The sequence below is a fragment of the Sceloporus undulatus genome, chromosome 7, assembly GCF_019175285.1.
Source record: "Sceloporus undulatus isolate JIND9_A2432 ecotype Alabama chromosome 7, SceUnd_v1.1, whole genome shotgun sequence".
NCBI lineage: Eukaryota > Metazoa > Chordata > Lepidosauria > Squamata > Phrynosomatidae > Sceloporus > Sceloporus undulatus.
Genome location: NC_056528.1, coordinates 50526121 through 50538537, shown reverse-complemented (window position 1 = coordinate 50538537; position 12417 = coordinate 50526121). Strand labels below are relative to the sequence as shown.

The 12417-nt window shown below is 45.1% G+C and overlaps 1 protein-coding gene across 1 annotated transcript in view; it reads right to left on the bottom strand.

The window, feature by feature from the left end:
• The window catches only part of LOC121936083 (rho GTPase-activating protein 20-like), a 36424-nt gene that overhangs the window by 13911 nt on the left and 10096 nt on the right, over positions 1-12417 (bottom strand). Inside the window, exons 2-6 of the mRNA XM_042477884.1 lie at positions 6843-6925; positions 3470-3643; positions 1642-1791; positions 1071-1112; positions 251-335 (exon numbers count right to left, since the gene is read on the bottom strand). Coding sequence (XP_042333818.1) covers positions 251-335; positions 1071-1112; positions 1642-1791; positions 3470-3643; positions 6843-6925 — 534 coding nt within the window. The remainder of the gene's footprint in view (positions 1-250; positions 336-1070; positions 1113-1641; positions 1792-3469; positions 3644-6842; positions 6926-12417) is intronic.

Sequence of the window (12417 nt, the reverse complement as noted above, 5' to 3'; positions counted from 1 at the left end):
CACCATTTTACTTTACCATATAATGGGACTTGAGCATCCACAAATTTTAGTATCCATGGAAGGACCTGGAACCAAACCCCAGAGGATACCAAGGGCCCACTATAGATAGTTTAGATAGATAAATGATAGGTAGATAAATAGATATGCACATTTGCGGCTTTGACTTTTGGAAGGAAGGTGGGGTATAAATAAATAAGACAACCATAAGCATAATGTCCCTATCCAGCTGTTCTCCACATCCTTTACTCACAGAGGAGCTGTTTTCGCTGTCCATCAAGAAGACCTGCATGGGCAGAGTTTTGGGATACTCCGTCTGCTTTGCTTCTTCAATGTGCCTGCAATTGAGAAGCTTGTTTTAGGATAAGAAATTCGGGAGTATAGAGAGTGGCAAATATCATTGGGATGAGTTGAAGAGATGCATTTTAATAGCGCTTATATATTTCGCCTTAGGGTTGCAGCAAGTTGGAAATGACTTGGGAGGCACATGACACAACAACAAATAAATATTAGCTATATAACTTATTATTAATAAGTATACGATGCCCTAAAGGCACCAGATCTGTCGGATTGTGGAAGCTAAGCTGGGTCAGGCCTGGTTAATACTTGAATGGGGGATCATCAAAGAATACCAGGAGTTGTAGGCAATATTTCAGAGGAAGGAACTGGCAAAACCACCTTTGAGGACTCCTTGCCTAGGAAACCATGAACTTAATGGGGTCTCCATAAGTCAATGGGAGACTCAAAGAAGGCATACATAGCCAGACAACCCTCATGGCATCGTGCTGGAATTAAATAGCTACAATAATTGAAGCAAATTCAATACTAAAATCCCATTTAAAAGATTAAAATGCTTAGCCATGGAAATCTACTTGATGATCTTGAGTAAGTCAGACTGTAGATACCTAAGTTGGATTTGTGAATGCATCGCAGTTCAGATATCTTCTGCTCAAGTTCTCCTTTGACATTCCTTCATTCCCCAAAAAGGATGCTACAAATTTGTTGCTTTGGGGGAAATGAGTAACGCAACGGACCCTTTGAAAACCGGAGAGACAAAAGAAACCATCTCTTACCATTGCAGAGTTGACAGCCATTTTTCCTTCACTTCAGGAGAGCTGAAAATGAGAAATGCAACAGTAAAGGTAGGGCAATATAAAATGGAAACACCATCACAGATAGCCTAGTTATTGTACTATCAATCACGGTTACCTCCAGCCAAGGCCTTGAACGAAAGGCAGAGCCCCTTCCTGGCTCCTATGCTATTTTAGGGGAAATGCTCTTAGCGTCGTCGCTGAGCCTTGAGGTTTCCTGGAAAGGCTGAGAGAGGCTCCGATAAGCCGTTCTCCCGCTGCTCTGAAGTTTTGGTATTCTAAGAATATTTTCTACATCTGGGACAGACCTTTATGCAACGTTTCCTCCGCTGCGCTTTCCTGGCCTTACGGTTCCTAGAAACCATTTGCCCGAGGGTAACCTAAATGCGATGTCCAGGAAACGGTACCCGCGCCAAGGTTTGCATAAACAGCCATCGACTGGAAAGGCAAAGGTCTGTGGCTAGGATGCTTTGTATCCTGGAGTGTGTGATGGACAATGGTCAGCGCTGAATTCGATGTAGCCCAATGGCCGCTCACAGCCAATGGTCATTACCTGCAAGTGACCACGTAGTTGGCGGTGGGCCAGCCGATGACAAAGGACGTCTCCGGGTTCATCTTTTTCTCCGAAACGTCTCCGAGGCAGGAGCTGGTCCACACCTCACTCAGGGGGACTTGCTTCTTGAGTTTCAAGCTAGAAGAAGACCTGGGGGTCAATAAACCAGAGATGGCTTGTTTTAAGGCAGGCATTTGAGAAGGAAAATGAGGCATCAGGGGTTCAACTCTGCACCTCCGTATTCCATCCTTTTCGTGCGCTCAGCCACAGCATCTGATGCATATCCAGCACACTTGTTGTGCTCCAGAGAGCCCCAATGCACATTGTTGCCCCATTGAGCATCAGGCTATGGCAAATAGGTCATTTCATTGGCCGCCATTGTGCAATGGGTGCCCTACCTTGTAAGATCTCAGTAGCCCCAAAGTGAATACAGACATTGCAAACCTACTCAGTTCAATTTTGCACATACTTAAGACCATTTAGAAGGCCAGTGTGGTGCAATGGTTTGGGTGCTGGACTAAGGCACTGGGAGTCCAGGGTTCAAGTCCCAGCTCAGCCACATAAACTCACTGGGTCATCACTGGATGATCTTGGACAGTTCACACACTCTCAGCCTCAGATGGCAATAGCAAACACCATCTAAAGAAACTTGCCAAGAAAAACCTATGATAGGTTTGCCTTAGGGTCGCCATAAATTGGAAATGATTTGAAGGCATGCAACAACAAAGGCAAAAGTCCCAAGCAGAACGCTAGCCCTGGCATTTTGCACAAGGACCACGGGATATTGTGACACATGAGAGTCCCCCAGAGAGGTCTGGTGCTTTACGAAAGAGGCGCCAACCTTGATATGGTTTTATCCCAGACCAGCAAATTTCACTTAGATAAATATTGCAGACGTCTTTCCCTCCGCTCTCTCTTGCGTCCTTTTTGCTCTCGTTCCATCGGAGTGTTTACCGCACTGTAAACATCTCTTATTAAGAAACTGGAATGTGTGCAAATTCATTCATTTCTATTTATTTATTGTAACTTTTTGTTGTTGTTGTTAATCATTCCGTTCCTCTTTGGGAAGAGCCTGGGGCAGATGACAGGACATTAGAAAACCATTTCTAAAGTAAACACAACAGAGAATCGTCATTGTTGTTGTTAAGTGCCTTTGAGCCGACGCAGACCGATGGTGACCCTCTCCTAAGGTTTTCCTGGCCAGATTCAATGGAGGTTTGTCATTATCCTCCTAGTCTCCTGGAGTCCTAGTCAAATAATTAAACACCAGATTGGCTTTTGAGATTTATTCAGGGAGGGTTTACTACCACCTTCCTCTGAGGCTGAGAGAGTGTGACTTGCCCAAAGTAACCCAGGGCTGAGCAGGGATTTGAACCCTGGTCTCCTAGAGTCCTAGTCCAGGACTTAAACCACTATATTCCACTGGCTTTGAATAAATCTCTGCTTAGAGCAATGCTGTTATAGGGTTTTCCTGGTAAGATTTATTCAGGTGGGGTTAGCCTTCCCTCTTAGGAAAGAGCCTCCTAAGGTTTCAAGGGCTAAGCGAGGATTTGAACCATGGTCTCCTAGGCTCCTATTCCAACACTCAAACCACTGCACCATGCTGTCTCTTTCCAGATTCATGAGATCAGAGAATCAGAGAATTCAATGGGACCCCAAGAAAGAACCAGACAAACCCCGTGCAAGAATCCAGCGCTAGACTTGGACTTGAAGGCACATAAGAACATGAGCAATGCTTCTTTCTCTGAATCCAAATAGAGGGTTGAGAATTGCAAGGGCTGCACACTGGTGCACAGTTATGGGCACAAATGGGCACACAGGCACTTACTTGGACTTGGCCACAACAAGCACGTCGCTGAAGAGGAGCAAATGCCGTTCTTGCGTCTGTAGTCCCAAGGTGAGCTGGATGCGTTCGTCCAAAATGAAGACGGAATTTGGGTTCCCAAAGGCGCCGGTGGATAAGCCATTGTCAGGCTGGGAAGCGGAAAGAGTAATCTCTCTGCTGCGGGAAAAGAGAAATGGTCAGATCAATTCCTTTGGCCATGAAAGTCTCTGAATTAATCGCTTTGCTCTAAACTTGTGGGAGAGCATCTTCTAAGCAGTAGCTTTTGAATAGCCCCTCTAAAGCCAGCCTTGGTTCTAATCCAGTGGTTCCCAGACTTTGGTCCTCCAGGTCTTTTGGTCTTTATTTCCCAGAAGTCCTTGCCACCATGGCCCACGTTGAGGAATGCTGGGAGATGAAGTCCAAAACATCTGGAAGGCCAACGTTTGGGAACCACTGGTCCGATCTGTACTGCAGAATTAATCCAGTTTGACACTGCTTCAACAGCCATAGTTCAGTGTTATGCAATTTTTGGAATGGTAGTTTTTGAGAGACATTTAGCCTTCCTTGTCAGAGAGCTCTGGTGCCACAACAAACTACAGATCCCAGGATTCCCTAGCATGGAGCCATGGCGGTTAAAGTGGTGTCAAACTGGATCATTCTGCAGTGCGGATGGAGCCCAGACTTCTCTAATGCTGTTTTGCTCTTGATCTTCAGTTGACAGAAGAGGAAGCAAAAACCACCACAATGAAATGCAAGCAATGCCACAACAAACCCAAAGGGCTGTTCTGACATAAGAAATGTTCAAGATCCTCCTTGCCTTCCAACGAACAAATTTCCCCCTGCATCCAAATAAAGCCAAGAATTTGTTCCTCTTGTTTGGGAAAAAAGAGTGTAAATCTAAGGAAAGAGATTTGGGGGGGGGGACTTTTTTAAACACCAAGAATATCTCTCCATCCATTTAACATCCCTGGCACCCGCTCAAACCATTTCCCCAAAAGCAAAGCCATTAAACACGGCGATAAATGAAAAACGGTGCTCTTGTAAAAAAAACTTGTTTGGTTCTAAGTGTAAATCATTTAAGTTTTATCTTGGGATTATTATTTTTCTAAAGAAACACACAAAATATTTAGTTCAATTAAACAAACTGCCAAGAAATATTATTTACGAGGACGTTTTTTTGGAACTGGAGAACGAATGAGTGTGGCTTTCTTTTATGCATCATCTCACAGTGGGATGGAAAGGAAAGAGCCAAAGTTGTTGGACGTAACGCTCTAATGCAAAATCCAAAAGACCGATGAGATGCCAGCCAAGATACCACAGTGCTAACATTTCAAGCTGGGACACATGTTTCAGAGTGTGGCCAAGTGGCAAAAAATTGTTAATGTGGAAGAACACACAAATTTGGAGAGGCTGCAACAGGTTGCTTTTGCCGGAGTTTCCTGGGATGGTCAAGACTGTGTATCCTCTCCTTTCTTCTTTTCTTCTCATGCTGAGTGCAAACTAGGTTTGCACTTTGAAATCAGTTTGCAGCAACTGAAGTAAGCTGTGACCCAAAGGAAAAAGTGGGATGAGGAGAAGAGAGAAAAGCAGCCAGGAAAGTGGGATGGCAGAGGGTTAATGGGGACTGTCCTGGCCAAACTGGGACATTGGAAAGGTATTCCAAGGCAGAAAAATCTAGGGCTGCTTTCACATGATACACTATGCAAAGAGATCTTGTAGCCCCTTTGAGACTAACTGAAAGAAAGAAGTCAGAAGCATGAGCTTTCCTTGACTTAAGCCTACTTCCTCAGATCACTTGGGCAGATGATTCTACGTACTAACATGGCTGTATCTTTGAATTTCACATGATGCGGTTATAACACTTTGATGGCATCTTCCCTGGCTTCATCCTATGAAATCCTAGGGCTTAGGGAGGGGCATTTAATGCCTCCCCAAACTGCACTGAACATTAACTCTGTAGAATTAAAGTGGTATCAAAGTGTTATAATGGTGTGGTATGAGAAAAACCAAGTGGTGCAAACATAATCAGCAAAGAGGTATGTTAAGGGTGCAACCCTACTATAAATTTACGTTGCTTGTGAGGCCTTAAGGTTTGGAATGAGCCTCCAGTACACAGTTAGAACAGTTTGACTTCACTTGAAAGGCCACGGCTCCACCTTATCAACTCCTGGGATTTGGAGTTTTGGTGAGGGACTTTGACTTCCCCACTAGAGAGGCATTGCATGCTTTCCCCTGAAGCAGAGCCTAGGGAAACCCAAGCACCAAACTACAAATCCCAGGATCCCTTGGGATGGGAACGTTTGCATTCAAAGTGGCATGAATGCAGAGAGAAAAAACAGGGATTACACTGAACAAAGGAACGAATGATGGAACAATGGAAGGGATGAATGAATGCTGCAACTGTTTGGTGTTAGATACACTCTGAATCGCGTGCCACAGCTATCCCCCCCCCCAGATGGGATCAAGCACATTGGATAGTTCTTTCAAGTTTGGACTAAAACCCAGAGTGGATTCTTTTTCTTGTTAAGGCACACGCATTTATATGGGGGCTTCCACTGTCCACAACTGGGCTGTTTCTGCGGAGATTGCAAAGGTAGGACCAGATGAACTTTGCAACTAAAGACAGTGAGAGAGGCCATGGAAATGATTCATGGTTCTGGCAGGCCTCCATAGGGGAAGGTGGAGCAGGCGGACGCTCTGACCCAGATTGAGGAGAAAGGCATTTTGCCACAGAGGAAAGGCCTCTTCCTCCTTCCCTGGGACCCAGAAGTTGTCTCCAGGACAGGAAGGAGAAACCCCTGACACTTCCTCCTTTCTCTCCTCCGACTGAATTTCCTCTCCAGCGCATCCTACAAACTCTCCCCATCTCCCATTCTCTGATAAGGACCCATAATCCCACTTCCCTGGAGGTTCAAAAGCCAACACAAAAATGATTTCCAATCCTTCTGCGTCCATAAAAAGCAATTGGCCTCGTACACGAGGTCCAATATTTGCCATCAGTGTTTGTGTGTGTGTTTAATTGGGGACATTGCTTCCTATTCAATGTCAAAATCTGAATCCATATTAAAGATTACAGCATAACAACCCAGAAATGGCAAGATAAGACTTTCAAAATGTGATAAAAAGAATAGCGCAGGGCTCAATCATTGTGTTCCCAAACTGATTTCCTTCCCCTGCATTACGTTGCTTTTGAAATGTAACTGCCACACTCTCCTTGCCAGGCCCCAAACTCAACACTGGCATCCTCTCAGCTCCAGACTTGGAGGGAAGATAGTAATTCAAGTTCCCACCACCCAAAAATAAATCCCGTTTGCTATTCTGACCCATGCATCCCTTGCCCTGCAAGCAGGAAGGGTTATGACCGAAACCCACTTACCTGGAATGATATTTGGACTTGCTGAGGGCTCTGCTGATGGCGGCAGAAGTGGAGCGTCTCCTTTGGATGATGGGCTTCATTTTCTGTATGAGAAAAGGGATAGCTATGTCACCAACACATCCACCTCCGCATTGCTCAGAGCCAAAGTTACCTTAGCATGGTATGGATGTGGCACAGGGCTAAGACTAAGACTAAGACTGCTGGTAAGAAGTCCTATTCAGTGGCTGATGGAGATTCCCATGTCAATGGGAAGGTGAACCCACTCTGGGCTTTGGACCAAACTTTAGAAGAACCATCCAAGGTGCCAAACCTATCTGAACCCTTTGTGTGTGTGTTTGTCCTTTCAAATCACCTACGGACTTATGGTGACCCCATGAATTTCAGGGTGTTTTCTTAGGCAAGGAACATCTTCTGCCTCGTTCCCACTATCTTTTAAACCGGATTGGTTTGAACCGGTTTAAATGACCCTGGTTTGCACTTGAGCCAAATCGCTGAAGCTAGACCAATTTAATGTGCGTCTTTTTTGATGCTGATATTTTCCCGCATCTTTTTGGATAAATCGATTCTGCACAAGTGTGAACCAGATGCGGATCGGAATCAGTTTAAATTTGCCCTTTGGCCGGCTGGAGCGGGTCCACTTTGAATCGATTCATTTGTCAATGTGAACCACAAATGGGTTATTTTATTTTATTTTGCAGCAAGAAAATGCAATCAGGGCGAACGTAGCGTAAACCATGTTTTCCGCTGCCAAACCGCTCCATCGATTTGGATCGCAAAGTGGTTTATTTGTAAGTAGGAATGCATCCTTGGATAGTGCTAAACTTTAGAAGAACTATCCAAAGTCCTGAACTTACCTGCCCCTTCTGTGTAGATGTGTGTTTGTGGATGAGGCTTCAAGTTACCTGTCGACTTATGAATCTTAGAGTATTGTCTTATGCAATGAACACCTTGGATAGCTATAAACGTTAGGGGAAATATCCAAAGTGCTGGTCTTAACTCAACATCTTGGATGTCTCCTTTAAAGTTCAAACCTGAAGCAAATCCACGCGTCAAACATGGTTCTATACAGAAATGATGCAAAAATGTTGGTTGTGCCATTTTGTTTGTGTGTGCAAACATTCCCCCTCCCCAAATTGGAAAAACATCATAAGAGGTCCTTTGAAAGCACAAATATGCTGTAGTAATATTGCCCAAAGGGTCCATTTCCCAGCACCGTTCAAACTGTTGTTTTTGACCTATAAAGCCCTATATGGCTTGTGTTCAGACTCTTTGAAGGACCATATCTCCCTGAATGAAACCCATTTCTGGATTTGATTATTCGCGGATTTGATGAATACTGTATGTTCTCCCTAGGAATCTCTAGGTCCTCCAGTGCAACTCTATGGTCAACTTTAACTAAAAGTTGCACTGAAAGACCTAGAGATTCCCAGAGAGAACACTTCTCTAGACATTTGTAACTCCTCTGGCGCAACTCTATGGTCAGTTTTTCCATATTCACAGGGGTGTTGTGCCTTTAACCCTAGTGAATATGGAGCGACAAGGGTATATCTGCAGAGACCTGTGCCTATAAATCAGGCTTGCTTCATGAACCTCTTCCAAACCTGAGGACCAAACCTGATCACCAGGGCCTTCTGGGTGTTTCCCATCCAAGTGCCATCCTCTCTCCTTGCAATTCAACACTGGCTTTCCATTGCTCTCCACTGACTGGGATTTGTCCCCGTCCCTCCTATGTGCCAAAGGATGAGAAATCAACCACTGTCCAAGCCCATGGGAAACAATTTGCACTGGGAAAGACGAGCGTTGAAGTGGGGAATCATAAAGTGCAGCAGGCATTCATAAAAGCAAAGTCTACAAGGCGGGTTACGCTCAGAGGAAAACACCCACATTTTCAATATGCATCCGCATGGTTGCTCATGCAAGATCATGGAAAGACATTTCTCTACATATGTGTTCAATAAAATCATGGGACCTTTTTTTGGGTTGCCTCCCTATAATAACAAGTTGGGTGCGGAGCTCATTTTAAACCCCCCCCCCCCGAGCCACGTTTTGACCACTGGTTTCTTTATAGGGGGAGTCAACCGTTCTGATGTCATTCTCCCATGGACTGAGAGGGAAATGCTGACTTCCTCCATGCCCTTTTCTTCCATTTCCCCCTCCTCCTGTTTCCAATGATCTAACTGCGTCAGAAACCAGCATGGCATGGTGGCTTGAGGGTTTGGACCAGGACACTGGGAGAAAAGGACTCAGCCATGTAAACCCAATGGATGCCTTAGGGCAAGTCACACACTCCAGATTCGGGGCTAGATAAACACGTAAGTGTATCATACAGATTGGTGCACATTTTTGCACATTTGCATCAACGATCTTCACTTTACTGTGCAAACCTGCATCTATATGTATCTGCTTGCTCTCCCTCTGCCAAAAATGTGCAGCCATGCAAATCCATGCAAAGCACATGTGTGATAATGTGCGTTTGTGTGGATTTCTGCAGATACAGTGGTAAAAACTGGGAAGCCTTTTTCCAGGGAGTTGAAGAGTTTTTTGGGGGGCTGCACAAAAAGCCTAAACTCCTGCGAATCATGCATGAATAGATCACAGTAAATAAATAAATTAGCTTCCAAAATCAGACAAGATTGAAGACAGGAAGAAGCAAACTTATACTGAGTTAGATTACTGTTCTATGTAGGGTTAGTATTGTCACCTTGTAGGCTACTATTGGCAGCAAGTGTCTGTGCAGAGTTTCATGCAGGATCCCTTACTAGCCTTACCTGCAGATCCCTGGTCTTCCCTCTTGGCGGTCTCCCATCCAACTACTCTCCATCCCTGACCTTGCTCAGCTTCAGATGTGTACAGGAGGTGGTCAATAAGCAAAGGGCCCTTGGTGCACTTGTGTTTCTCAGCACAGGCTTTGGATATTCACTCTCTGAATGATGCCCGGCGCTTGCAACCAGAGAGGGCTAGGCTCCCTTCTCCTCTTCCCCTATTTGGGTCATATGTGCAAAAGCATCCTGTTTGCCTCACTACTGGCACCAAAGAGGAGGACGTGCCCTGGTTTAAGAAAATACCATAAATCATTGCCAGGGTCTGCAATGTTCTCTGAAAGCATGGCTGTCCATCTGGGAAGCGTTTATCTCTCTCTTTCTCGGAAACGTCCTGTCTCTCTGCTTAGGTCAAGGGAACCCAGGGGGACTCCAAGGCCCATCCATCAATCCATCGATCCATCCAAGCATCTCCACGCTTCATGGCTCCCATCCCCATCAGACCCAGGGACAAGAAGGAACTGTTCGGTAGGGAAAAGTTCCCCTTGTTCCTCATCCCTGGAGCTTCTCACATGGAGAGCCGGTGCCCCTTCCTTCTCCGTTGCCACAGAGACAGATCCACGTTTACTCAAACAGACTTCCCAAGCCCTCCAAAGGCTTGCAACACCCTGCGCCGTGTTTGTGCGTTACTCATCCTAAAGCTGCCAATCGGGGCTTTGTGTTTCTTGGCATGGGAGAAAACCCAGAGCCAAACGGCCTCATTCCAAACCCATGTATGGCCTGACGCTATCAGCCCTCGGCCCCGAGAAAATGGGGGCAGGGTTCCTTCTTCACCCTGGCTTTGGCACCCGCTCCTCTGTTATTGTCCAGACCAAGCACTTGAAAAGGAAAGAGCCCAAGCACATACACTGTATACACAAAACACAAACCCACGCCTCCAGCACACCTGGCCGGCTCAGGACGGCACAAGTGTTCCCTTTCGGACATTATGGGGACAAAACAGATGTCAAATGAGGGCTTCCCGAAAACCTGGGTTGGTTAGCACATTCCTGGGTAGTTTGAGGCATCTTTGCAAAATGATCACAGAGTTTGCAAGGAGGAGGAGGTTGCATCCATCACTGAGGTCTCTGTTTAAAGAGTTCCCAAGAAGTCATGGCAGGATTTGAAGGCAAGAAAATAAATGTTTCTCATTAAAGAAAGAAAAAAATCCAACAGCAACTGAAATAGGTCATTACAACGGCCAGAATCTGACTAATGTGTAACTTTGTGTATGATGTGTATGCATCTTCAAGTTCTCTTATGGCAATTTATGGCGACTCCATGGGTTTTTTCACAGCATTTTCTTAGGCAAGGAATCCTCACTTGCCATTTCCTTCCTCTCAAATATAACCTGCCACACCTGGTATTCACTGATGGTCTCTCATCCAAATACTAACCAGGGCTGACCTTGTTTTGCTTGATCAAACAGGATCTTCCACCTTTGGGATATCTAAGCTCACAATTCCCTTCAAGTTGCCTCTTGAAGTATGACAGCCTCATGCATTTGATAAGGTTTTCGTAGACCAGGAATATTCAGGGGTGGTTTGCCATTCGCCTTTCTCTGAAATACAGTCTCCAGCACCTGGCCTCCCACCCAAGTTCTATCCAGGGCTAACCCACCTTAGCATCCAGGATCAGGTGAGATCTCATGCCTTTAAGATATTTAATTATAGTCTATAAGTGGAGTTCCAGAAGTGTAATGGTCTTACATGGGCCTCAGTCCCAACTAGCCACTGAACCCATTGGATTTGCTTAAATGTGTCAACTCAACATTCAACAATGGATCCAATGGGTTTACTCCAGTTGGAGTTAACCCAAGGATTGCAGCCCTGCAGCTGCACATGTTTGGATGGTGCACAATGATGCATCAATGCCTACAATGTACCTCTTGACCCCCTGAGGTTGCATCCTTCCTCAATGCGCAAGGGGACAAGAGCATCAACACCAATGGGTCCTCCATTTTGGTATTATCCTTAATATTGCCGAGAATTGTCTTTTAGCAAATCTGATCACCACCAACCTGAGAACTCACTTCCCAAGACTTGCTGAGGAGAAGCGCTCCTTTCTCTTGGTCCTTTCTGGCCAGTTGGCAACCGTGAGAAAAGCAGAGGCACTTGCTTTATTTCAAGCCCTCCTTCGGCTTCTCTTTGAGCCCTAAAACACTTATAAAAGGAACTTGGCTGCCAAAGGAGGATGGCAGGAGCGCTCTCATCCAGAGGCACAAACCGAAGCTTAAACTGAAGGAGAGGAGCTGTAAATATTTATCTCAGCTACTTTAGACTAATTCCTCTCCGTTTGGCCGTTTCTGCTAATTCTTTTTCTCCATGTTTCTGGAAACATGCAGAGTTCCAAAGCTCTAAATCATTTTGGAAAGACATGGCTTTAAGAGACAGTCTTCCTTCTCCCTTCCAAGAAATGGGAGATGGATTGTTTATTTTCAAATGTCTCCCTTTATTCTTTCTTCATGTTCTTCTCCTCCACCAACAAGACCACTATTTTTTTCTTTCCTACTGGGAACTCCAGTAAAGGGATGGAGTTACTGGGAAACCCAGCCAACGTTAGGTTTTTAACCCATCCTGATCTCTTTCTTCCCTTGGCTTCCCAAAAACTATTTGTGCCCGAAAGGTTATCCTCTGGATTTCTTATGGGTCAATGGGTTTGGGAGAAACAAGAAGTCAGATAAGAGCTACAAAGATATGCCTTCCAAAGGGCAAAGGCCTTGAAATGATAGATAGATAGATAGATAGATAGATAGATAGATAGATAGATAGATAGAT